Raw genomic sequence first — 27,269 nt, 5'->3', positions numbered from 1 at the left:
GTTTTTGGAGAAGTAAAAGTGGGTCATGCTATTATGGCTACCTTTCACACAGCTAAACAAAGTGATGATGAAAATGTAGCTGACTGGGCATGCCGGCTTGAAGATATTTTGTGCAAGGCTGTTGCTGCAGGGAAAGTTAACCAATATGAAACTGAAGCAATGTTACGTAATATGTTTTGGACATGGCTTCGACCTGAACTAAAAGATTTATCAGGGCATAAGTTCGAAAAGGATGACACTTTTGAAGATTTTATTAAAGTTATATGACAAGTAGAAGAAGAATTGCAACAGAGAAAGAAAAGAAGTTAATCAAAGGGAAAGTTGACTATTCCTGGAAAGGCTGCGATCTCTCAAGAGAATTCCGATATTCAGGAATTTCGAGGTATATACTCAAGCAAATGTCAGCAGAGTTGAGTTCTCTGAAGCAGCGTCAGACAGCCAATGAGTCCAAAACAAGGAATCAGGCGGATATCAAATCTGTTCCAAAGTGGAAGTCTGCATCATCATCTTCTTGAACCGGTCTGTTTTCGTTGTGGTCAGCCAGGGCACATAAAGAAGGGATGTAGGGTTAATTTACCCCACCAGACAGGTAAACCTTTAAACTGGAGACCGCCTATAGCGAGGGGCAAACCATAGGTACACATGGAGACAAGCCCATTTTTCAAAACCAGCAAATGACAGAGATGGTTGGTGATCCAAATGAAAGTTCTATACTTGTCAATGGTATTTCTACTAAAGCTCTGTAGATACTGGTTCTACAGTTTCAACAATTTCTGACGGTTTTTATAACAAGCATTTTTCTGATACACCTCTCAAATCTCTTGATACTATTTTAAATGTTGAATGTGCCGATGGTAAACTTTTACCTTATCATGGGTATATTTCCTCTCCTTTGCTTGGCATTTTGTTAGTTGTGCCAAATAGTAAGTACAATTCTTCTGTCCCAGTACTTCTTGGTACTAATTAACATTCTCTCTTATTTTATGAACCATTGTAAGAAAATATGGTAACAGATTTTTACAAAAAGCTAATCATCATACCCCTTGGTATCCGTCTATTAGATGTTTAACATTACAGCAAAAGGAATTGGAGAGAAACAATTTTATTCTTGGTAAGGTGAAGAGCGCAGAATGTAACCGAGTGGTGATTCCTGCCATCAGTGAAATCACGCTACGTGGTGTTGTTGATAAACCTCTTCCCTATAGATGTACTTGAGCTATGACTGCACCAACCAAGGGTTCTGTTATTCCTGATGACTTAGACATCACTCCAAGTTTATTTAGCTACAAGTATGACAATAAAAAGAAATTGTTTGAGTTAGACATTCACATTTCTAATGTGACAACTTGTGCAATATCAGTTCCCTCACGTGCCATTCTTTGTGAAATACAAGCTGTTGAAATTGAAAATATTCCTGATATGAAAGAGACAACAACTTCAAAAGAGTTTTCTGTTTTAGATATGTTGAATTTTGGAGATTATTGTTTATTACCAGAAGAATTAGAACAGGGAAAACAAGTAATTTCTTCTTTTTCAAATATTTTCTCAACAGGTGATCTGGATGTAAGTCATACCACAGGGGTACACCATCGAATTGAGTTAGACGATGAAACACCTTTTAAGCAGCGACATAGACATATACCACCCGCAATGTACCAGGAGGTCGAGGATCATTTACAACAATTGTTGGCCGGTGGCATCATTAGACATTCTCCTTCTCCTTGGTCTTCAAATGTGATACTAGCTCGCAAGAAAAATGGTAAACTCAGGATGTGTGTAGATTACAGACAGCTGAATTCGAAAACCGTTAAAGATTCTTACTCTCTTCCCAGAATTGAGGAGATGTTTGACGCTTTGTCAGGTGCAAAATATTTTTCCACTTTAGACATGAAGATTGGATACGACCAGGTTGAAATTGAAGAAACCCATAAGGAAAGAACTGCATTTACTGTTGGACCTTTAGGATTTTACGAATACAATCGTACGCCCTTTGGGTTATGCAACAGTCCGGCAACATATCAACGGTTGATGAATGATACCGTTGAGGCACTTCATCTCAAGTCATGTTTGATTTATTTAGATGATATTTTAATATTTTCCAAAACTTACGATGAACATCTTTATCGTTTGTATTTCAGCGATTTCGAGAATCAGGTTTGAAGTTGACAGCAGAGAAGTGTTCCTTTTTCAAGAACAAGATAAATTTTCTTGGGCATGTAATTTCTGAGGCTGGGATAGAAGCAGATCCTGACAAAGTTGAGAAGATTATCAATTTGTTAAGGATTTTGCAAAGGTAGCTAGACCTTTGACATCCTTAATGCCTCACACCAAGCCACAATCCAAGAAGAACGAACTTGGCAAACCTTGGACATGGGGACCCAATCAAGAGGTAGCTTTTCAGCGACTGAAAGAAATCTTATCTTCGCCTCCCATTCTCGGGTATCCTGATTACAGTAAACCGTTTGAATTGCACATTGATGTAAGCTCACACAGTCTTGGTGCTGTGCTGTATCAAGAAAATGACGGGATGAAGCGTGTCATTAGCAATGCCAGTAGAAGTCTCAGCAAGTCTGAAGCCAATTATTCCGCTCATCGGTTGGAATTTCTTGCTCTAAAATGACCTGTAAGTGAGAAATATCATGAGTACCTGTATGAAAACAAGTTTACTGTGCTAACAGATAATAACCCACTGACATATGTACTCACATCAGCCAAATTGGATGCCATGAGTCACCGATGGCTAGCAGCACTTGCAGCATACAATTTCAACATTTTTTACCGACCTGGGTTAAATAAAGCTGATGCCGATTCTTTATCCAGACTACCTGGTTTATCAGAACATACCGAAATATCGGCAGATACAGTTAGAGCTGTATGTGGAGTTTTGAATACTCATCCTTTTGTAGAAGCTTTGTGCACTTCTGCAGAAGTGGTCGATTCTGTTCTGGATGATGGACAGAACATCAGTGGAATGTCTGACAGGGACTGGAGGAAAGCCCAAGCTGCTGATACAATCTTGCATCCATGGATGGAGCTTGTACGAAGGAAGAAGAAACCTCGTCGACAAGATTTTCCTTCTACCCCAGTTAATAATTCCTTTTTCAGAGCTTTTGATAGTTTTGTGTTTGTAAGAGGTATTTTACATCGTCAGGTGAAGATCGATGGTCAGGTTTGATGTCAACTTGTTTTGCCATCTAAATATGTACACAATGTTCTCCATGGTTTACACAATGATGTTGGGCATCCTGGTCGTGACAGGACTTTGTCACTTCTTCGTGATAGATTTTATTGGCTAGGCATGTCAGCTGATGTTGAGGAATGAATTAAATACTGTAACCGGTGCATATGGCGGAAACCATTAGCTAATGCTCGTGCTTCACTTATTAATATCACCACCACACAATCCCTGGAGCTAATTTGTGTGGACTTTCTTATCTTGGAAACCTCAAAGGGAGGTTTTCAACATATTTTAATAATCACTGATCATTTCACCAGGTATGCGCAAGCTATACCTACTAGAAATATGACAGCAAAGACTACAGCAGAGGCCTTCTACAACAACTTTGTGATACACTATGGTATTCTCCTACGAATACATAGCGATCAAGGGGTGAACTTTGAAAGTCGTTTGTTGAAAGAACTGTCTATAATTTTGGGAATGGACAAATCAAGAACTACCCCATACCATCCAATGGGTAATGGCATGTGCGAGAGATTTAATCGTACACTGCTTGATATGCTTGGAACTCGTAATCCTGATCAGAAGGAGGACTGGAAAATATATGTTGGACCTCTAGTTCATGCCTATAACTGCATCAGGCATGATTCAACTGGATATTCACCATTCTTTTTAATATTCAGACGAGAGCCCCGATTGCCCATTGATCTTGCCTTTGAAATTGAATTGAACAGGGGTGATGACTCGCTGCTGACATATGTCAAATCTTTAAAAGAGAAAATTAAACATTCCTGTGAATTGGCATCAAAAGCATTGAAGTTAGCTCAACAGCGACAAAAGACTGGCTATGACCTGAAGGTTAGAGGCGCAACCTTAGAGGAAGGTGATCATGTTTTAGTCAAGACACTGGCTTTCGATGGTAAGTATAAACTTGCAGATCGATGGGAAGAGTTTCCATACCTCATCCTTTCACAGCCGAACAAGGATATCCTGGTGTTCGTTTTACAGAGGAAAGATGGTGAGGGAAGGAGAAGGACCTTACATCGAAATCATCTTCTTCCAATAGGATCCCTTCTTCCTAATGAGGAAGAAAAGGATAAGCCGAAACCCAGGAGGAAACCCCAGAGAAACACGATTTGGAGGAAACACAGTCTGAGATAGAGGATCTTGATATATTTTCCACAGCAGATGATGGTCTTATATCCATCCCTGAAGTGGAGAGATTACGTCTGCCTCACAGGTTGCTGATGATAATCAACATCTTGTTGAGACAGAGGGTGAAGGTTCTGGTGTTGACGAACACATGCTTAATGCCCCAGAGGCTGAAAGCACAGAAACTGATCCTAGTGAGAATCAAGACATGTTATCTCTGGATGAAGGAGGTTTGTCTTCATCTTCTCCAGTTTCATCTTCTTCACCTCATTTACCAATAGCTCCACCTCTACCATGTCGTTCAACGAGACAGGGAAAGCAGCCACAGTGGATGGAATCGGGTAATTACATTATGTCTCAGAATATTTGTCCCACTTCGCAACGAAAATCCTATTTAATTCAGCAGTTAGCTAACAGTGGTGTATTTCATCATATCAGTGATAGTGTTGCAAGTGTGATTATTTCTATAATTCACGAAACGGCTGAATGACGAGGACGCCATTTCTCAAGAGAGGGAAGTATGTGGTATTTGTTTTAGTTAGGATTTGTATTTAATGTTTTATTTACAGTTTGCCTGCTGTCAGCTTATTGTGTAACTAATGTTTTATTTTATCCTTAACCAGGTTATGTCAAACAATAGGCTGGTAACTTGTAATTGTGGTAATCGTTTCTTTCAGCTTACACTGTACTAACGCACGTTACTTGCCTTGCATGTTAACTATTGTTCTCAAACACTTATCCCAAGCCCATCAGGGAATAAAACAACCTGTCTCTAGTGTTCAGGTTTATTCTTAAGCATTTCTCCTGCTAAGATTATATAGTTAGGCCAGATTTCATTTTAAAGGTGGAACTGAAAGTATTACTTGAAAGTGGAAATTATTTGAAAGATTTTCCTGTTCTCTTTCCGTTTGCTGGAGAATCCAGTTTATCTTACACCCAGGTGTCATCTACCTGGGTGTTTTTCCTTGTCTTCATTTTGTTTTGACATAGAATAAATTCTCTGAACCCACCCGTAGCTGTTTTCCTTCCTGTGTTTTGGAAATGTGAAAAATCTGATACTATATAGCTTTTTGTTAGTAATGATTACAGTATTACGGTATTAAAAACAAAAAACAAAAATACCATCCCAATTATTAATAAAGTGACTTTTTAAAAATGCTTGGAGGAAAAAAACCCACACTGCTCAGTCAATTTGTATTTTCATCAGGCCTGTGACATAGTATGCGGTGGATTCCACTCATTCTGTTGGTAGGTTAGCATGCCGACAGCAGAGAATTATTTTTTGAAAAACAGCTGATTCTTAACAGATGCTAGTTTGGACATTTTAGTTTTTCTCACATTTGTCAATCTACTCTAATGGTACCTCGATTGGTGATGAAGAAGGATAAAATCCGTTAGGGGAACTTCGCTATAAATTTGACCCAGAATACAACAATGACGATCCAGCGAGCCAAATGACTATGTATTCAAGTGGTAAACGAAAATGACCCAGATGGTGAAAGACTACTCATCAATCTTCAAAGTTGGTAAGACAAATTTGGAATAGATTTTAATTATAGAACTAGTATATATATATATATATAATATACAATATAATATTGTCAAATAATGTTTATGTTTCTATTCTAAATTAATTTATAGCCAATAGACAAAATATTCCTGTCTAGACATTTTCAGTGGTTACCTATTGTTGTTTATGCATATGTTTATACTACAATCGCTCAAAAAATGTAAATGCATTTTGTTAATTATTTTATTCTGGGTCATTGTAGTTCCATTATCAAAAGACAGGGGTTTTTTTTAGCGAATTTGTTTAAAAATTAACAAATGGGTGGGTGACATCTGAGAATAGTTGCCTAGTATATTAGTAATAATACGAGTAATCTAACTTGGCAACATCCAGAACAGAATCGACCATTTTTGGACTACACATGTCAGTGTGTTAGTTGTTGACACATGAGTGCCTGTTATATAACATCTTCAGTACAAAAAAAATTAAAATAGTTCAACTGAATGTTAACACAAACATAAATCTTTTTGTTTTAGTTGCAAATGTGGAAAATTGTGTAGCTATGGCTTCTTCAATGTTTGGTCGGTGGGAATGTTAGTCCAAGATAGAGGAAAGTTCTGCTGGATCACTCCATCACACAGCATGGTCATCAGTTTGTCAGTGTACCCTGAAATAATCAGCAATGTAACCTACATGATTAATAAAAATATTCTATATATACATACATGCTCTTGTGTCCAATATGAGTAGTCACATTTATTTTTGGTTTCTGAGAAGATAAATGATAAATTGTTATGTTGTTGAAAATGATCTACATATAGCTAGACGTAGTCCAGTGTTAAAGCGCTCGCTTGACACATGGTCAATTTGGGATAGATCCTCATCTGGCCCATTGGGCTATTTTTCGTTCCAGTCAAAGGCCATGGTATGTGCTATCCTGTCTGTGGGATGGTGCATATAAAAGATCCCTTGCTACTAATGGAAAAATGTAGCAGGTTTCCTCTCTAAGATTTATGTCAAAATGACAAAATGTTTGACATCCAATAGTCGATAAGTAATAATCAATGTGCTCTAGTGGTGCCGTTAAAGAAAAACCTACTTTAATTGATTTTGAAAATGATATACAGTGGACTCTGTCTAACCAGATTCTGTGTAATCCGGATCTCTGCGTAAACTGGTCCATTTCTAAAGCCCTGTCCAGCTGCCCTTTATCTCTTAGGTATAAATCTCTGCCTAATCCGTATTCTGTCCACTCCAGACTCCGGATCAGAAATCAAGAACGAAAGAACCGTTCGTGCATTACTTACTTCTGTCCACACCGGATTGGGATTTGACTGAACAACAGGCTGCTTAATTAGGTAAACAATGATCGTCACTTGCTGAGTAATTAGGACGCCATCGCAACATCAAATACAAAATGTAATGGCATTCGTGTGAAGTTTACTCTTACTGCGGTAGGCCGTACGTTAGATCTGGATTTTATATTCAAATAATTTCATACGTACGAATAAATAATGTTTTAGGATAAAATGAAATTTAACCTAGTACAAATATTAGAACGACCAGAAACACGTTTAATATGCAGCCACTAATATGTTATGCAGAAAAAATATATTTGATATGTAATTACAATCACTAAAAAGTCTGTTAGTGGATAACATCATAAAAATTGCAGAAAACTCAGGAATGTCCCTTTAGGTATATTTTTTATGTCTGTGAAATAATCGATTGCAAGTCTGGCTTGTATGATGGTGTTTCCCAACCATCCATGGGTTCAAATGTCATTGTTGATAGCGAGTTGGTCCATCATTCAAGAACCATAACTCTGGATGAACTCTGTCTAAACTGGTCCTCTATGTAAACCGGACTATTTCGACCGTACAAAGTGAGTCCAGTTTAGACAGTCTACTGTAGTTATTTTCAAGTGTCCTAAATGTGGGTTGTATTCTAGTGTTGGTGTGGGGGGTACAATTAAGTCAGATACCAGTTGTTGAAAGCACACACACACACATAAACATACATATACCGTATATGCATGAAATAACCTAACAGCATTCAAATCTGCTATAACATGTTTCTACAAGTTTCATATTTATAGCTAAAAACAAACCAGCATATTATATTTGTAACATATTAATTGCAGCTATCTTGAAAAATGGCCACATTTGCTAGTACACAATATTTTTTAATTACTTTTAATTTTAAAATGCTCCCTGTAATGTGTGTCATGTGTTTGCTATGTTTCATCTTAATATTAAAATACATAATTATTTTTATTCAGTTTGAAAATAATCTTGTATTTTGTTCCTTATGTGAAAACTCTATGGTCTACATGTCTTCAGTTGCCATAGGATAACTTTTTGTCACAATAGAAATTGACTTGCAAACCAATCAATCTTTCCTTCAGAATATCTAAGCTATTTAAAAATACCAAAATAAAAAGTATAGCAGAAGGGTTCACCATGAACCTGTTTTGAGCCTTTTTTTTCAGTTGTGGCTCCCTGACTACTATGACAGCTGGTCAACAGACCACTACATGATAGCGTTTGTTCAACACCGTGGTGTTCTGTGTCAGCATCCATCACTACAGTTGGTTACTGCCTGGTGATGAAAGCCTCTTCAACTGAGTCTATAGTACTGGGTCCATGGTGATGATGCAGATACAGATGATGCTTAGTCTTTACCTTTGGAAACTAAATTAATACAATGGCACCAACCCAAAGAATTTGATGACACAATTATTAGAATGGGTAGTTATGGGCAAAATGTGTGAAGTTTTTGGTCTGGCAGACCTTGTTGAGAGAGGTATTTGTGGAATCAGCTTTGCACCTTTACCAAACAAAACTGTCAGAGGATATTATCTGGTCATGGAAGATTTTTTGAGGCTGCAATTTGACAAATAGTACAGGTTGTTGTTATTTCAAAGACAAAGATAGTGGAATGGATAAAATCAGACAGTTGACTAATTTTCATATGGCAGCTAGAGCACATCTTCAAATTGCCTGATTAGCAGCATATGAAACAGTATCCATGCCAGATCAAGGAAAGTGCAGCATATATACCACTTTTATTTGACTGTATGATTGGTGTTTGTTTTTCCCCCATAGATTATAACACTCCATCATATGTGGTCATGTGGGATAGAAAAAGTACACCTGAGGTGGTGGAAATTTCTACATGGGATGAGCCTTGGTTTTTTGTTGTTGTTTGTTTGTTTGTTTTTATCTGACAATCCAAAAGAGGGTGTTGTACTGGCCCTCCAGTCATACATCCGCAGACCTCGTCAGATTTACGTTGTGGAGACGCAGTTTTACCAAATTTGACCTAATGATCTCACCAGCATAGCATACCATTGAGATTCACTTTGACTACGTGCACCTAAACCACTCCCACCCCATTTACAAAAACACCCTGTCACCTATTGTTACTGCCAACATGAAAAACATGTCTGAAAATCAAATCCCGAGTGCAGAGCTTGAATTCAGTTTCAAAATCATTTGGGCCCAGTTTTTCAAAGAATATTTGAATTAGCCCTGAGATAGTCTTAATATTTTCTTTTTAATTATGATGGCACAAATGTAAAATAAACTTTAGGTTGATAATTATGTATGGATATCTTTGGTTGTTCCAAATCGAGTTAACAAATTATTTCTTCAGACATTATTTGTGTTGATTTAGTCTTTGGTTTTGACAATTTCTGTTAACCACTGTTAAAACTAACGTTTGAACAACCAACCCCTGACTATTTTGTGGGTGATTGGTATCATACCAGTCAGTACACTGGAGTTCCATATGGGGAAATGTAATAGTCCATATAGGGCAATGTAAGAGAAGAAATGACCAATGGACTAGCAGAGTACTGACACGAACAGTGTCGATGACCCTCTAGCAGCTGATAGCATGATGCCATTATAACTACACAATCTGTAGTGCCAACTTCAAGATTGGCAGAGATCACAAAGAATTGCATCATCAGATGATCAAACTGTTCTCCTGGAATATATGTAGGAGAGCAGTTACTCTCAGTGTAAAGTATTCAGTAATTTGGGGGGTAGAGAAATTACAATATTATTAACCACCCACCGACCCCACCCCAACTCCAGCCCTGTTTGGGACACATACACACACCTTAGACACATCAGTTTATTCCATAGCCCAATTCAAAAAGAACCATCCAAAAAGACATATGGGCTTTGGCCCACCGTATTAGAAATCCTGCCTGCCCTACACAGAATGCGCTGTTCACTGTAAAATATACACTATTCACTGTAGTAGAAAAAAATCATGGTCTAAATTTTAGAGAAGTCGTAATTTTACAAGAAACACAGTATGCATAGAAAATATGTTGTAGAGAGGTTTCGAATTGTCATGAGTTAACTCCTTTGCCAAAATAATGTAACAAAAAATAATAATAAATGATGACTGAATAGCATTTAAATAATTAATGCATTGCAGTTATTATTAAAAACAACAAATACATATTAAACACGACGCATTCACCGTCACTAATCAAGACATCTATGATTGGTACCTGTTTCGTTTACAAAATATTAAAATAGAAGATTTTATTGTTCAAAGTTAATCCTTTAATCCTTTAAAAGGCTTTTTTGCAAAAGCAATACATGTGTACAGATTGTGCAGACATCGGTAGCTCGGACAGCAAGTGGCACAGTCAGCTCACTACGAGATCTAGGATTCTAAGTGGCTGTGTGTGTACTTCCAACATGCTACAGTATCTGTGATTATGTAATGTCATTGTAAAGAGGTGTTTTCAGACGTCAGATGCACGTTTGTTCCTAATTTGCTCTGTCGGTGTCGGAAGGTGTGAATTCCGGTGTACTGAACAGAATAACATTGATGTGCATTTGTTCCTGACAATTTGTGGTCGTATGGTGTAAATGTCGTAGTAAAGACGGTCTGACTGTATATACACCATTCACTGTAGTAGAAAAATTCATGGTCTAAATTTGAGAGAAACCGTAATTTTACAAGAAATATAGTATGCATAGAAAATATGTTGTAGATAAGTTTTTGAAGGCTTTTTCTTCATGATTTTGTTTTTAGTTTTCTATAACAAGAATGCATCAAAGGTGAAACTTGAATATCGGTTTCGTACCAACCAGCCTCCTGAAGGCGGATCATGTTCTGTAGATCCGACGTCTGGCCAGGCTCTCATCACCAAATTCACTGTGTCCTGTCCTGGGTACAAGGATAATGACTCACCTTTAACATACAATGTCTTCCTGAACAAGAAAGGCAAATCAGGTATACCTATAGTTATTGAAGAACAACCAAATTAGTGTTGGGAATCAGCTGGAACTCCATCATGATCAGGATCATCAGGTTTTAATTGATTTGCACCAACCGATCAACTTGATTTTACAATTGGACAAAATGAATATGAAATGGCAAAACACAGTACATATGATACGCTTGAATTCAGTGCCGGTGCTGCTAAAAGTGGAAACAGTAAGGGGCCGTCCATAATTTTCAACATTTTCACGAGCGTACAAACCGTATGTGGGAGGAGGCGGTTAAGGGGCCAGCGTACACTTTTTTTAAAAATGAAAAATGTCGATAAACATTTTTCATTTGGGGATGTACACCTTTAGGGGGGAGGGAGGTGGTCAAAAGTGTATGGTTTGTACGCTTGTGAAAATGTTGAAAATTATGGACGACCCCTAACATGTCATCAGCGACAAATACTTATTGGCCACATGCAGAAATTATAGTATTCCTAGGGCCAGAACTTCATAATAACATACATTTTTATGAATCCTGCATACGTTCTCTGCCAAGCCACACCGATACAGGCTATAGATATGCTCATCAAACAGATTTTATGATGTGTCTAAATCATGCAGACCTTTCCCATATACAAAAGGACTAGCTGACATACGTTTTTGGGAGGGGAGGGGGTTACACTCGCAAATTACAAAATTGACTCTTAACACGTTAGCAATTTATAGATAAATGGTGAAATTTATATTCATACTTAACACCAAAAGAAACACAAATCAGGATTATAATTAGTTTGTAATGAGGCTACTTTACTTGATTACAAATGCTAATTTCAATGAAGTGATAAATTATGGTGCATCAACCTGTAATTCTGTTTTTGATTTTTGTAGTCCTGATGTTTAGAAAGTTTAATGTGTTTTGTTTGCCATAATGAAGTGGTGTAGTAATAAGCTGTTTTCTCATTTCAGATACGCTCTTGTATCAAGGAAACGGAGAAACAACTAGTTTAGTACTTCCTGCAGGGCCACCACAGTCCAACTCATGGCTCCAGTTAACAGTTTACATTTCAGACTCTTTGGATACCAGCACAAACTTCACGTTAAGAGTAAAGGTAAGGGTGCATAAAAGATAAACATGTACTTTTTTTATAAAAAACAAACATTCATGCTAATCCATACAACTGCTATTTCATTCCTTAATGTAGAAACTCAAATCAACATGAAATATCCTCTCCATTTGGGACATAGAGTCACACAAACATAAGATCAAGCTAAAGTACACACACACACACACACAAGCATACTCGCACACATAAGTGAAAGCACACAGACACACACACACAACCTTGCACACACATAAGCACACACACACACACACACACAAGCACAATTGCACACATGAAATTTCCTCTCCAATTAGGATGCAGAGTCGAACAAACACAAGATGTTACTATACATGCATAACCACTAAGAGGCATAAATAACGCAATGGTAATTTTACTGATATTTTCTTACAGACATTATTTCACGAGGCTTATGTTTTTCTAATATTTGTCACAGAAGTCTTAGCGGCATATGTGTCTGTACGTTAATTACATTACATTGCTTCTCGGAACAAGTGTTGGTGTATGTTTGTAAACAGACAAAGTTCATTTAATTTATTAAAAATATTTCAAAACGAATCATCTTGATTTAGAATATATATATATATAAAACTGATAAATGACAATTTTATTGACTAAAACTGAAAGAATACACTAAAGACACCTTTTTGCCAGCCTCGATCAACGTGTTTTCTTATTACCTTCATGGGCTTACAAACTCCCATTTGTGTGTGTGTGTGTGGTGGGGGGGGGGGAGGGGAGGCTTTTGCATGAATTGAACAAAAATGCACGAATCTGGATAACAACATTTGGGTCATTCTACAGAAAGCGTCACTTTTTAAAACACAAATTCAAGATAAAAGATATATAGAGTTTATTACCAGAGTGGTTTTCGGTATCGTCAGTATCATATATTAGGAATAAAAAGTGTATTATTTAAGCCTCTGGCGAGCATAAAACATTATTTTTATTCCTAATATATGATATTGATGATACCGAAACACATGAGGGCAATAATCTATTTATCATATAATTTCAAGCTTAATACGACGTGTTTTTGTAAACTACATGTATACACACAACTTTAATTTCAGTCCGCCATTACTAGATATTCAAATGATGTAAGAATATGTGGCACGGTGTATTTTTTAATGGAAATGACATCAAACTTGAATGACGTTATTTTTGGATGTCCTTACATCAAAATAAACTAGGGCTTAATGTTTTTCGTTTTCTGAACACTGGACAGCATTCAGTGTAAAATTGCTATTGAAATGTTTTTATTTAATGACTGTATGAATGCATACATCAATTATGAAGTGTCACCCAAGTAGTTTGCTTAAATGTCAATAAACCTAGTGCCGTGACCTTGATTAATTTACATATAATTTGCAAAGTTATCAAATTCTTAAAGTATGTGATCTGAAAAATATTGCATACTTTGATTGCACTTTTTTTCCTTTTAACTAAAAAAAGTATTTTAATGCAAAATTTTCAATATTTAAAAAAAAAATTAATTTAAATAGCTTTTATTGGAAATGAAAACATACGTAATGTAATTTTATGATATTTGACTACAACTTCGTAATACATTTCCGTATGATTTCAAGTTTCCTTTATCATAAAGTTAATTTTTAACACTTAAAGAGGAAAGGGTGGTAGTTTCTAACTGCGTTTTCATTTTTCAAAGCAACAATGGATGAACAATTTGTTTATTATTTTTTTAAAGGAAACATTTAGTTTACAAGTCCAGCGTTCTGGTCAAGTCCTGCGTTTTACGAACACCCATCGCTAACACTTGACAAAACTTCAGGCACAAGCTTATATTGCCCACCATCTTTTGAGTACAGAAAATATTTACAAGATTCCTTCTTTAGTGAGTAAGTCGGCCATCAGTACGTATTACATTAAAGTTAGTCAGTGTTATGTCTTCTGTTGTATATTTTAACAGTGCATGTTATGTATAGTGTTTTGCTAGGAACACACAATTGTGTAGGGACATAAAAGTGACACTTTCTGTAGAATGACCCATTTATTAATATTATCATTACTACCAAAAAGCTATATAGGGTTCAGTTGCAAATTAATCACTACACTTTTTTACATGGATTACAACTAATTTTAAGAATCGAATGATGGCAATACATAGTAAAAAGGTCTACGGTTAGGACATTTTGCATCAATATCTGTTTAATTTTAAGTATGGTTATTTCCTCTGCTATTTAGCTTGTGATTCTAGCTGTTATATTTTTATTCCATAATGCTCTAAAATACATCTGAGATTTCGAAGGTAATAATTTTTCACACAATATCCTAAACCCTCTCCTCACCCCATGTTGTCTTATTTCCAGCATTATGAAGTTGTTTGGTGCAAGGCCGAATGCTATCCGTATATTTTGTCTTCATATTCAGTGGGGTTTTTTATCGCTTTCCAACATTGATTTAACTGACACTTTGGAAACACCTTCATATTTTGTTTTACCACCTTGGTGTATTTTACCACTGAAAATTGTGTTTGATCTTGCACATCTGAAGAAAGATTGTACAGATGCTGTTGTATATAAACAATTTTTTTATGGAAATTCAAGACAGGTACCGTGATTACATTCCTGTCTATACAGACGGATCACGGTATGGGAATTCTGTGGCTTGTGCTACAGTTTTATCATCAGTCACAATACTTTCCGCATACATCCGCAGAACCTCGTCAGACTTACGATGCGGCAGCACGCATTTTACCAAAAAACCTTGACCTACTGATCTCACCCAGCCATTAGAATACCATTGACGCGTCACTGACTCGTGCACCTACAAAACCCACTCCACCCCATTTACAAAAAAACACCCTGTCCCCTATGGTTTACTGCCAACATGAAAAACATGGCATGAAATCACCCAATCAAGAGTTGCGACTTGAATTCAGTTGCACAATCATTTGGGCCCAGTTTTTCAAAGAATATTGAATAAGCCCTGAGTAGTCTTCTATTTTCCTTTTTAATTCTGATGGACACACAATGCCTAAAATAACAGCTAGGTTGATAATTAGGTTTGGAATAATCTTTGGTCAGCTTACAAATCGACGTAAACACAATTATTTATTCAGACATTATTGTCTGTTGATTTGTCTTTGGTTTGACAATTTCCATGACCTAACATGTTAAAACTAACGTCCCCTTTGGAACACCAAAGCAGACTATGTTTGTGGCGTGATTTGTATCATTACCGTAACACTGGAGTTCCATAGGGGGAAAGTAATGGCCCTATAGGGATGTAGAAAGGACACATGACCAAACGGGACTAGCAGACCAGTACGGGACAACGAACAGGGTCGATGACCCTCTAGCAGATGACTCAGCACTGATCCATATAACTACCACATTGCTAGTCCAACTTCAAGAATTGGCAGAGACCACAAAGAATGGCATCATCAGATGATCCAAAATGTTTCCTGGGAATGATGTAGCGAGAGCAGTTACTCTCAGTGTAAAGTATTCAGTCACATTTGGGGGTAGAGAAATACAAACTATTATTAACCACCACACGACCCCACCCACACTTCAGCCCCTGTTTGGAGGACCCCACATCCACCAAAACCTTAGACCACATCGTTTCATTACACTAGCCCATTCAATTCAAACGAACCACCACAAAGGACATCGGGCCTTTGCGCCCCACCGCTCTTAGAACTACTGAGCCTGACTCTACAACAGAAAATGCGCCTGTTCACTGTATAAAATTAACACTATTCACCTGAAACACCCACCCCCATGTCAGCTCAGAACCAAAAAAAATCATGGTCTAAATTGTAAAAGAGAAGTCGTACATTTTACAAGAAAAAACAAGATCGCATGAAAATAGTTGTAGAGAGGTTCGAATTGTCACGGACCCGTGAAACCCTCCCGTTTGCCAAAAATAATGTACAAAAAATAAAATAAATGATGACTGAATAGCATTTAAAATAATTAATGCATTGCAGTTATTATTAAAAACAACAAATACATATAAACACGACGCCTTCACCGGCACTAAGCAAGAATCTCTGATGGACTCTTGTTCGTTTACAAAATATTAAAAATAGAGATTTTATGTTCAAGTGAATCCTTTAATCCTTTAAAAGGCTTTTTGCCAAAAGCAATGTGTAACAGATGTGCAGACATTCGTTGCTCGGACAGCAAGTTGGACACAGCAGCTCACGACGAGACTAGGATTCTAAGTGGCTGTGGGTTACTTCCAAAATGCTACAGTATCTGTGATTATTAATGTCCTGTAAAGAGGTGTTTTCAGACGTCACGATTGCACGTTGCTCCTAATTTGCTCTGTCGGGTGTCGGAAGGTGTGGAAATTCGGTGTACTGAACAGAAGAAACATTGATGGCATTGTTCCTGACAATTTGTGGTGTATGGTTGTAAATGTCGTAGTAAAGACGGTCTGAAGGTATGATACACCCATTCACTGTGTAGAAAAATTCATGGTTCTAAATTTGAGAGAAAACCGAATTTTACAAGAATATATTATGCATAGAAAATAGTGTTGTAGAGAAGTTTTTGAAGGCTTTTTTTCATGATGGTGTTTTAGTGTTCTAGAAACAAGAATGCATCAAAGGTGAAACTTCGAAGTATCGGTTTCGTACCAACAGCCTCCTGAAGGCGGATCATGTTTCTGTAGATCCGAGTCTGGCCAGCTTCATCACAAATTCACTGTGTCCTGTCCCTGGTTACAAGGATCAATGACTCACTTAACATACAAATGTCTTCCGAACAGAAAGGCAAAATAAGGTATACCTATAGTTATGAAGAACAACCAAAATAGTGTTTGGATCAATGGAACTCCATCATGATCAGGAGCCATCAGGTTTTACTGATTTGCACAACCAGTCAACGTGCTTTTACAAGTGGACAAAATGACTATGAACTGGCCAAAAACAACCACCCACCCCCCCGTCCACTAGATTACCGCATTGGAATCAGTGCCCCGGTGCTGCTAACCGTGGAAACCGTCACGGGCCGGCCACTACTTTTCAACATAACTTAACCGACGACGTCAACAAAACCCGGGAAGAGCGGGAGGACGAGGGTCAGGGCGCCAGGTACACTTTTTTTAAAATGAAATGCGATAACATTTTCATTGAGGGATGTCCACCTGTAGGTGGGGGAGGGAGCGTGGTCAAAAGTGTCGGTTTGTACGCTGTTGTGAAAATGTTGAAAAATTATGGACGACCCTAACGTGTCATCAGCGACAAAACCATCCTTATTGGCCACATGCAGAAATTATAGTACCTAGGGGCCAGAACTCAAGTCAAACACACAAGAAATCCCGTGATATGAACCTCCTGCACTACCACCCCGTCAAACCAGCCACAAGCCACACCGTACAGGCTATAGATCTGCTCATCCAAACCGATTTTATGACCCCACCCACCGGAACACCCGGTGTCTAATAATGCCGACACCCCTGCTTCCCTATACCAAAAGGATGCTGAATACGTTTTTGGGAGGGGAGTGGTTACACTGCAAATTACAAAATTGACTCTTAACACAGTTAGCAATTTACTAGATACAGGGTGAAATTATATCATACTTAACACTCCCCCAACAACGAAACACAAATCAGGGACCATATCATCTAGCCCGCATCGCCCGACAACCCCGACGCTCAAACTTCGACTTGCTACAAATGCTAAATTGCACTGAAGTGCTAAATTATGGGGCATAACCTGTAATTGACAGAGATGTTGATTTTTTTGTAGTCCTGATGTTTAGCACGTTAATGTGTTTTGTTCCGCCATAATGAAGTGGGTAGTAATACAGCTGTTTTCATTCAGATTACGCTCTTGTATCAGGAACGGGAAACACTAGTGTAGTACTCTGCAGGGCCACCCAGTCCAACTCATGGCTCCAGTTAACAGTTTACATTTCAGACTCTGCGATACCAGCACAAAACTTCACGTTTTAAGAGTAAAGGTAAGGTGAGAAAAGATTAAAATGTACTTTTTTTATAACCACCCAACTTCAGCTAACATCAAAGGCTATTTCATTCCTTCAATGTAGCCTAAACCCCCCACAACATTGAATATCCTCTCCCTTTGGTACTAGGTCCACCACCCAAACATACGACAAGTACAGTACACCACACCCACACACACAAGATACTCGAACCCCTACGTGAACCCCAGCACACCGCCACCCCCACCACCCTTGCCACACATCAGCACACACACCACACACACACCCACGCAACGCCTAAATAGGCCCACATCCACCCTGACACCCCTTTCAATCCTACCAATAGCGAACGCAAGCCCTCGCAATACCACTGATGTGATCTACTGCATTCATAACCCTAGAAAGGCCCCACATACCACATACCGCAAAGGTACTCTTTCCTGCTATTCTCTTACAGACAGGATATTCCCGAGCTTCTGTTTTTCTCCTCTTGTCACCGAGTCTTAGGGACTGTGTTGTTACGTAAGTCATTCATTGTTCGGAACCAAGTGGTGGTGTCTGTTTGTAAACAGACAAAGTTCTTCATTTCTAAAAATCTTTCAACGAATCTCTTGCTTAGATTATCTATATAATTAACATGCTACATGCATTTTCTTGCTAACACTGAACGACGCCCTCACGCCCTTTTGCCCCGGTGCTCCACGTGTTTTCGTTTACTTCCTGGGGTCCCCCTCCTTTGTGTGGGGTGTGTGGTGGGGGGGGGAGGGGCCAGGCTTTTCAAGGAATATGACCCAAAACATGCCCGACATCTGGCTACCACCTTTGGTTCACCTATTACAGACCGGCACTTTTTGAAACCCCCCCTTGACACGTCACGCTCCTACATCGGTTCTACGGTGGTTTTGTCTGTCCGCCTTAGGCCTCCAGTGTATTCTTTCGCTTGGCGCGCCTCCCCCCTTTTTTCTTCTCTCTGCTTGCTGCTCCGCCCCCTGCGGGCCTCTCTCTTTCTCTTTTTTTTTTTTTCCTTTCCGCTTACTGCGTGTTTTTGTCCAGTGCCCCCTTTCTTCCAGTCGCCTTCGGCTCTTTCCTGCTGCCGCCTCGGGCGGTGTTTTTTCTGGCTGCCTCACCTGCCCCGTTAGTTTTGGATGTCTAATCATCCCCTACTCGGGCTTACTGTTTTTCGTTTTGCCCCCTGCGGCCTCATGTGGTAATACACTTTGCTCCTGCCTGTTTGTCTTTCTGCATGTATTGCCTGCCCACCTCTTCTGCCCGTGTCCCCCTAGTGATTGCCTTACCCGTCCCTACCCCTCGTGCGCGACCTTAGCAACCCTTATACACTCCTCATGAGCCACCAGATTAGAACGTTTCCCCGCTGTGACCTCACCCTAGCCAACTCTGACCTCCAGTAGAAATTGCACGTTCGTCACTCCACTTCCCTCCCCCCCCGTCCCCTCTAATGCACCCTTTTCCATCTTTACAAACCAACCACCCACTCAACTTCCTAGCTTTCTAGCCGACCACTCGCCCCCTTTCCTTCCGGTCTTCTGCATACAATCTGGAAACAACCACATAACAGATACCTCCAGTTACACCACACCCCCTCCGAAACATCTCAACCATTACAGTCACAATACAAGACACAAAAGATCATCCCACATTCCCGCGGACAAACACAACAAAACGAGAGTAGGTAGTTTTCCCCATGCACCCACACACGCTTTCTTTTTTTCCAGCCCCTGGGTGAAAACCACCATGTGTTGTACTTCCCTTTCTTACTAAAAGGAACTCAACTTTCGTATAAAAATGCCCTCACCAGCCCCCAACCCGCAGCTTCCACACGTTAGTCCTGCATTTTCCCCCGAACCACCCCCACCCCCTCCGCCAACCCCCACTTCGCGCAACACTTAGAGCCACAACAAGCTTATCTTGCCCACCTCTATTTGAGTTCCCACGAACAATATTTACAACAAGATTCACTGACCTTAGTGCGTACGCGGCCACCGTCGTTTCACCATAGTTAGTCAGTGTTAGTCTTCTGTTGTATATTTTAACAGGGCCATGTTGTATGTATAGTGTTTTGTAGGAACACACCTTGTGTAGGGACATAAAAAGTGACCTTCTGTAGACATGCCCCATTATTCCAAGATTAATTCCTCCCAAACAGCTATATAGCCGGTTCCGTTGCACAATTCATCACTAACCGTCTTAACCGGACCTCCCCCTAACCTTTCTCAGAATCGACATATGGCCACTACCTAGTACAAAGGTCTCCCGGCTTCGGACCTTCTCCGCCCGACACGATACCTGTTAACTTTTACAGCAACCCACATCCCAACCCCACCCCCTATGGTTGATTTCCTCCTCGCTATTTAGCTGTGATTCTAGCGGTTATTTTTTCCTATTCCATAATCTCTAAACTACATCTGAGATTCGAAGGTAAGAATTTTTCACACCATATCTAAACCCTTCCTACCCCCATGTGTCTTATTTCCGCATTAGAAGTTGTTTGGTGCAATGCCCCCCGAAATGCTAGCGTATATTTTGTCTCCTATTCAGTGGGGTTTTTCTACGCTTCCTCCAAATTGATTTTAACTGACATTTGAGAAACACCTTCTAGTTTGTTTCTACCACTGGCAGTGATTTTCCCCCTGAAAGTGGTTTGATCTTGCAATCGAAGAGAGCTTGTACAGATGCTGTTGTCTATAAAACCCTTTTTTCTGGCCACAATTCAAGACGGTTACCGGGCTTACTCCCTGTCTATACAGCGGACACGTATGGGACTCTGGCTTGTGCTACAGTTTTATCCATCAGTCACAATCCTTTCCTCGAGACTGCACCTGATGGCATCAATCCGTTAGTGCTGCAGTTTGCGGCCCAGTCATTACAAGCCTTCGTGAACCTAAGGGTTCGATTGCCCCTTTCTTATTATTCCCAACTAATTTTCATGTCTCCCACTTTAAACCAATATGCGAAGCGGACCCAATCTCTAATTGCGCGCATGGGGAACCTAGCACAGCTACGTGCTAGTATCTTCACGGCCGATTGCCAATCCAGATTTACAACGACGCTGACCACTTGGGGGCATATGAACCAGGCAGATCAGTGCCCCAGTATGCCTTTGGCGTATTGCCCTTCATGCCTGGGTGGTGTACCACCAACCTCTACTGAATTATTAAAATAACTATTAAACCCAGCTCGTGACAGCCTGCACAATTGCCACCCCCCCATGATGGGGACTGTGCGGTTGGGAACAGCTTCATGTCATCAACGGTCGTTCTTGGGAGAGTGGCCGTCCTCTTACAGGCAGTGAGGATGGATGAACTCGTTTTGTGTCCACGTACTTGATACGAAAAAGACTATTCGGAAGAAGATCCTCCCCGGAGTGTGTGCATGACCGCGGTACTCGGATGGCCCAGAACAACCCCCACTGTTCGAAGCGGCGTGTACGAATTGCATTAAACTGAAACAAAATTATTTGGTCAAAGACATGTCAATGAGTCACAGAACAAACCATAACAAACACGACACATTTTTATGCATTGTTCCGTGATACTAAATTTACTCTGAAATGTACTTGCTCTGTCTGTATATTTTTTTGTTTTTGCACGTTCTTTACCGTGTTTTGCTCCAATGTTATGTTGGAGTTGATCATCACTTATTTGTTTGCATTAAATAGTCTGACACCAATCGCCGATGTATTTGTATGCTGGGTGGGTTAAAAATCATTATTCATTTATTTCAGATATTCTATTGGCTCTATAGGACTAACCCCCAATCCAAGACCGGCCAATGTTTTTCACATTCCAAACTTTGAACCCGCACTCGATGGGGGTGCAATGATCCACTGTCTCCACCTGCACAACCCATATGGCAACGACCCAACCGGTCCACCAAAACCCAACAGGCAAAAGACCAGAACTATCACATAACCGTTGCTCCTTTGGAAATAAGCCTTTTTCCGTTCTGAGAACCCTGCATCCAGATTGACTCTCTGTCATGTAGGTATGCTTTCAGTTTATAAACTGCATCAGATTCTACAAACCACCAAAAGTACTTTGGCTAACGGCCGCAGTTCAAGAGGTGAAGAAACACAGATCAGAAGTCTAACTCTGTCTTCTGTGGTACTGGCTTTTAAGGGTTTCAGAACCCTGAATCCGATATGATTTTGTAGTGTGAGAATGATTTCAGTTTAGAACATGATAAGATAGAATCTGTTGGTCTGGTATTGCTTTTCAGGTTTCAGAAACCTTGCATAAGATGACGTTTGTCGGTGGGATAGCGTTCAGTTTTACTACCCTGCACAGATTCTAACTTATGTCTTCGGGGATGCTGTCAGGTTGAGAACACGGCATCAGATGATAACTATGTGTTGATAGCTTGTCGTTTCAACTACGGTACCCGGCATCCAGATTCTAACGCTATGTCTTTGTGTATGCTTTTAAGGTAGAACGGCATGCGTGAATTGTCTTCTGGTATGCTTTTAGGTCAGATCCGGCAGCAGATTCTAACTTTGTCTTGTGATGGCTTTCAGGTTCAGAAAGGGGTAAAGGACAGTTTAGATGCTGAATGTGTTTTAAGGCAGGTGAGAGAAAGCAGGTACAAGTGGAATGAGTAACAACAGGTGGAAGGTGTTGTTCGAGAAAATAAGGTTAAAAATTTTAGGGGGAAATAGGGAGCCTGACCCGTAATTAGACTCTTCACCCGGAAAATCTAGAGGTGCTACCTTTTGAGGCTTTTCGGGAGGTTAATGTTTACATAGTATCATCCGTATTTCGGGCGGTAGGTTCCCCTGCCTCCCGTCTTTCTCTTGTAGCGTTTGGGGTGCTCCTTGATTCACCCATGTTCCTCACTTGGCGTGCCTTGGGTCCGTACATGCCACCCTATGACATGGGTTTCTGCCCTTGGGGCCTTCCTGGCCCCGTGCTCCCAACACGAGAGTCTGTGGGAGAGCGGTATCCCTGCCCCCGCCGACGGTATTTTCAAAACCACTGGCTGTTGAGAGAATCCTTAGACGCGTCACCGTCACTCGGTGACACAGATCGCGGGTCTGCGCTGCACAACGTCGTGTATGCCACCAGGCTAGTGGTCTGGCTGTCCCAGTCCTGCTGCCGGACTGGTCGCGCACCTTGCGACTGTCCAACGTCAGTTGCACGGCTAGCTGAGCACAAGTCCATTGCCGCTGTCCCCCCGTACCCGTTGGCACCCAGGCCGTGGTAACATGCGCGCTGACCAACGCCTGTGCCAACCGACGCCCCCCTCGTAGCGCGTCTTAGCCGTTCGCTGTCCAACACACGAATCGGCACAAAACCCGGCACATAGAACGGATCACACCGTAGCGCATGTCAACCCCAGCTCACCTGTGCCAACGCGCAAACCAAACACACACACATCATGGACGATATCCCAAAAAAAAAAGACGAAGACACCACAGACAAAGACAATGCAACACAACACCACACCATACCAAATCCCACACAGAAATAACACCATTAAGCCCTACAACCAGAAACAAACCCACTTGTCGCACATTTTAACGACTGTTTCCTATCGCCACGCAAGAGACCTCAAGAACAACAGACACACCAACAAAACACACACTGGCCCGTCGAGTCCAAAATGAACACACACACACCCATGTCACACCCACTCCAAACACCCCACACTTGAGCGGTAAAAACCACGTGACCACCCATCCTAGCGCCACCAAGCCCCTTATATCCGCCCCTTTCACCGCCTTTGCCCTCGCCACCGCCACTCACCCAACACAAAGCTATCCGGCACCATGTCATTTGCCCGCCGAACCATCCCATCCCCTCTCACTCTTTACTACTTGATGAACCAAAAACAGTGTATTAACTATGCTTTCTTGACGCAACACACCACCAACCAAACCAGCTGACCCTGCCCCCCATTTATTTTACCTTTTCTACATAAAACACACCAAAACTGCTTTCTAACCTGCCATTTCATGACGCCCCCCCCTACTTTCACGGTCCCTATTTCAACATTAGCCACAATAAAAATAAGGCGCCATCAACATACACACGGCACTGAAAATTAGGCGAGGAGCTCGGTCCCACACGAACTAAGCTGAAACCAGAACCCACCTGACTCGACCAACCCGCAACGACAATGCATACTCTGCTCGACGGGGAAACCACCACAAACAAACAATGGGAGACTACCCCCCGGTAACAGACCGCGGAAAGAGAACAACCTAACCACCGACAGAACCCCCAACACACCCAGGAAGTGCAACAGAACAGAAGCATACTATCAAACATCTTCTTATGATGTTTGTCCGAGGCGAGTATGGAAAGAGGCGGCGGAGTAAGACGCCAAAAGCTTAACCATTTTGCAAACCACCCATTATCCAACAACCCCAACCCCTCCCCAAAAACATGACCCCCCACCCTTTCATTTACTTCGCCCATTCAGTAACCCCACAACCAATATATCAAGGCTTTCCCATCCGCAGTACCCCCTATTCTGTCCCTCAATATATGGCAAGGAGCTCACTTTCTATGTAACTGGTTTCCAAGGATTCTCAGCCCCCCACTCCATTTTCAATGACAATCTTTAATTGATTTTTTTCAACCCCCGAAACTTTCTGCACTCTCGGATCCCAAAAACTAATCTACTATTTCACGCCCCTCCATGAACCCCCCACACCGACGTTTTTTCCTTGCCTTACTCGCACTTACTTTACCACAGACAACCTTTCTGTCCTACCGTATTGATGCCGAGGCTTTTTAACACCTCTAAGGCCATATGTTCTTCACGGAATTTTTTTCGCAAGTCTTTTTAATTTGTATATCCCCTTGGTTGCATGCTTCCCGACCCCTCTCCTTCCGACAAACAACGGAGACAACAAACCTCAAGAAAACCACACAACCACCCCTCAGAGAGCACCACCCACAGGGTAATCACTTACACCTCTCGCCAACACTGACACCCCCCACCGACCAGATTAAAACCACCCTCACATACAAAACTAAGAGCGGCAACCCAACACCACACAACAAGAGACCACCCCACACCCCCCACACCTTCACCATGCTCGTCCCCCTCTGATACCCTAAAACAACATACCCTGGCCACCCCCCCCTTGCCGTCTCACTGCATTTTTACCCGTCTACCACCCCAGCACCCCCCGCCCCCCCACGCTCATCAACACAACGGCTCCATACCAACATACACAACACCAGTTTGCCTGTCCCCCCCCACCAATTCCCCCACCCCTTACGCCCCTAAACACCAAAGTAACCTCCCTGTTGTCCCCACAAAACATTCTCATACCCAAAACCACCAACCACCACCCAACTTCTTTTATCCCACACCCTGATTTACAGATCGTCCACCCCCAATCACACACAGCTTTTTTACGACGTGTCCACCCCCACCACCTCTTGTTAACCATCATTTATCATATACCCTCAGAGCCCACCCCACCATCAACGCCACCACCCACCAACGACCCTCGATATCACCCCCCCCACAAACATATCCCATCACAACACTACAAGCACCACCCACCTACCCAAAACCATCAGCCCTATCCAAAATTACCTTTCTCAATACATACTCCACCCCCCACAAACCCCCACTCTCTCACACCACCCCCAGCGCCAACACCCACCCACTAGGGTGTAATTCAGACTAACCAAAACACACACCCCAACAAAATTGTATAGCACATACACCTCCCAAGACAGCAACAACGCACCAAATAAAAACACCGAAACCAATGACCACACCAAAAACAAAACACCAACAACACAACAAACCAACACCCACCCTAGCATACCACACAATATTACAATCGCAACCAAAAACCACACAACCCGACAAAACACAACCAAAAAAATAGGAGCCAACAAACAAAAGCAGCAAAACAAAACCCACCACCCACCCCCCAAACCAACCACCACAACCCAATCAACACCAAAAAACTATCACAACAAAAACCACCCCACACCCAAACAACACCAAATCACCTTGTGGCCCAGGACCCCCCCCCCCACCCCTACCCACACATACCCTTATATCCCTCCACCCACATCGAACCCACATGATCCTTTTTAAAATCTCCACTCTGTAACTACCCCCCACCACCCCCTTTAGACTACATTTCCTACAAAGTTTACCCCAACCACAACACAACAAAAACCCCACTCCAATTGACCACCCACCGTACCACCTACATAAACAGATACAACCACTTATCAAATATATACTACCCCACCACAGTCACCCACCCACTCAATCCCCAACCCACATAAAAACCACACAACAACCCTATACACAGATGCTACCCAAAAAACCACACACACCACACACCCAAACAGACATCAAACACACCTGCAACCCCCACAACACCCAATCCAGAAGACCGTGCCACCCGCCACACCATCGCGCCAACAACCTGAGACCCAACAAAACCACAGACAAACAAAAAACCAACCACACACCAAACCCACCCAAAAAACCAACCCAAACCTTTTCTGACCACAACCAACGCTTACAAAAATCGTGAACCAAAACCCAACACTCAACATACTCTATTAACAAAGTAAAAAACCAGATAATCTAACCATCCACACACGGTTCCACACTACCCATCCTTCACAACACCCAGGGCAGGACAAACAAGCGAACCTCTGGACGCATCCTTCCTCCTCACAAATAGGCAAGCCGCCCCCCGTCACCGCTTACAAAAAAGCATCTCGAATACCTACACAAACACCCACCTATAAAGCTACATCAAACTACAGCACGAACGCACGACAACACCAAAATTCCCTGCACTTATTCTTCTGTTGTGTTGTCCACAAAAGACAAAAAAAAAAAGCGATTAAAAGCTCACGAACAAAGCTGAACTCGGGGTTAAAAAACAAAAACAAAAAACACGAGGGAACAACACACAAGGAGAAATTTGTAAAACCATGCATACCAACAAGCCACCGACACAATGCAATAATAGTGCTCTCCCTGTAAGTATACAAAACACGAGTATCAGCTAGAAAACTGACGAGACATAAATCGGAGCAAAGAGACATTATCAAAAACACAACCATACAAACACAAAAAGAACCTAAGAGGGTCACAACCGTCTGCGCAACGACCTGCTACAAAAAGAAAAAA

General features: G+C 41.1%; 1 protein-coding gene across 1 annotated transcript in view; it reads left to right on the top strand.

The window, feature by feature from the left end:
• LOC121378064 overlaps positions 1-16,913 on the top strand; it is a 293,865-nt gene extending 276,952 nt beyond the window's left edge. The window contains exons 21-23 of the mRNA XM_041506164.1: positions 10,905-11,105; positions 12,050-12,192; positions 16,767-16,913. Coding sequence (XP_041362098.1) covers positions 10,905-11,105; positions 12,050-12,192; positions 16,767-16,913 — 491 coding nt within the window. The remainder of the gene's footprint in view (positions 1-10,904; positions 11,106-12,049; positions 12,193-16,766) is intronic.
• The last annotated feature ends 10,356 nt before the right edge of the window (positions 16,914-27,269 follow it).

This window comes from Gigantopelta aegis, chromosome 7, assembly GCF_016097555.1.
Source record: "Gigantopelta aegis isolate Gae_Host chromosome 7, Gae_host_genome, whole genome shotgun sequence".
Classification (NCBI taxonomy): domain Eukaryota; kingdom Metazoa; phylum Mollusca; class Gastropoda; order Neomphalida; family Peltospiridae; genus Gigantopelta; species Gigantopelta aegis.
The sequence above is the reverse complement of the archived record's forward strand: the minus strand, read 5'-3'. Positions and strand labels throughout refer to the sequence as shown.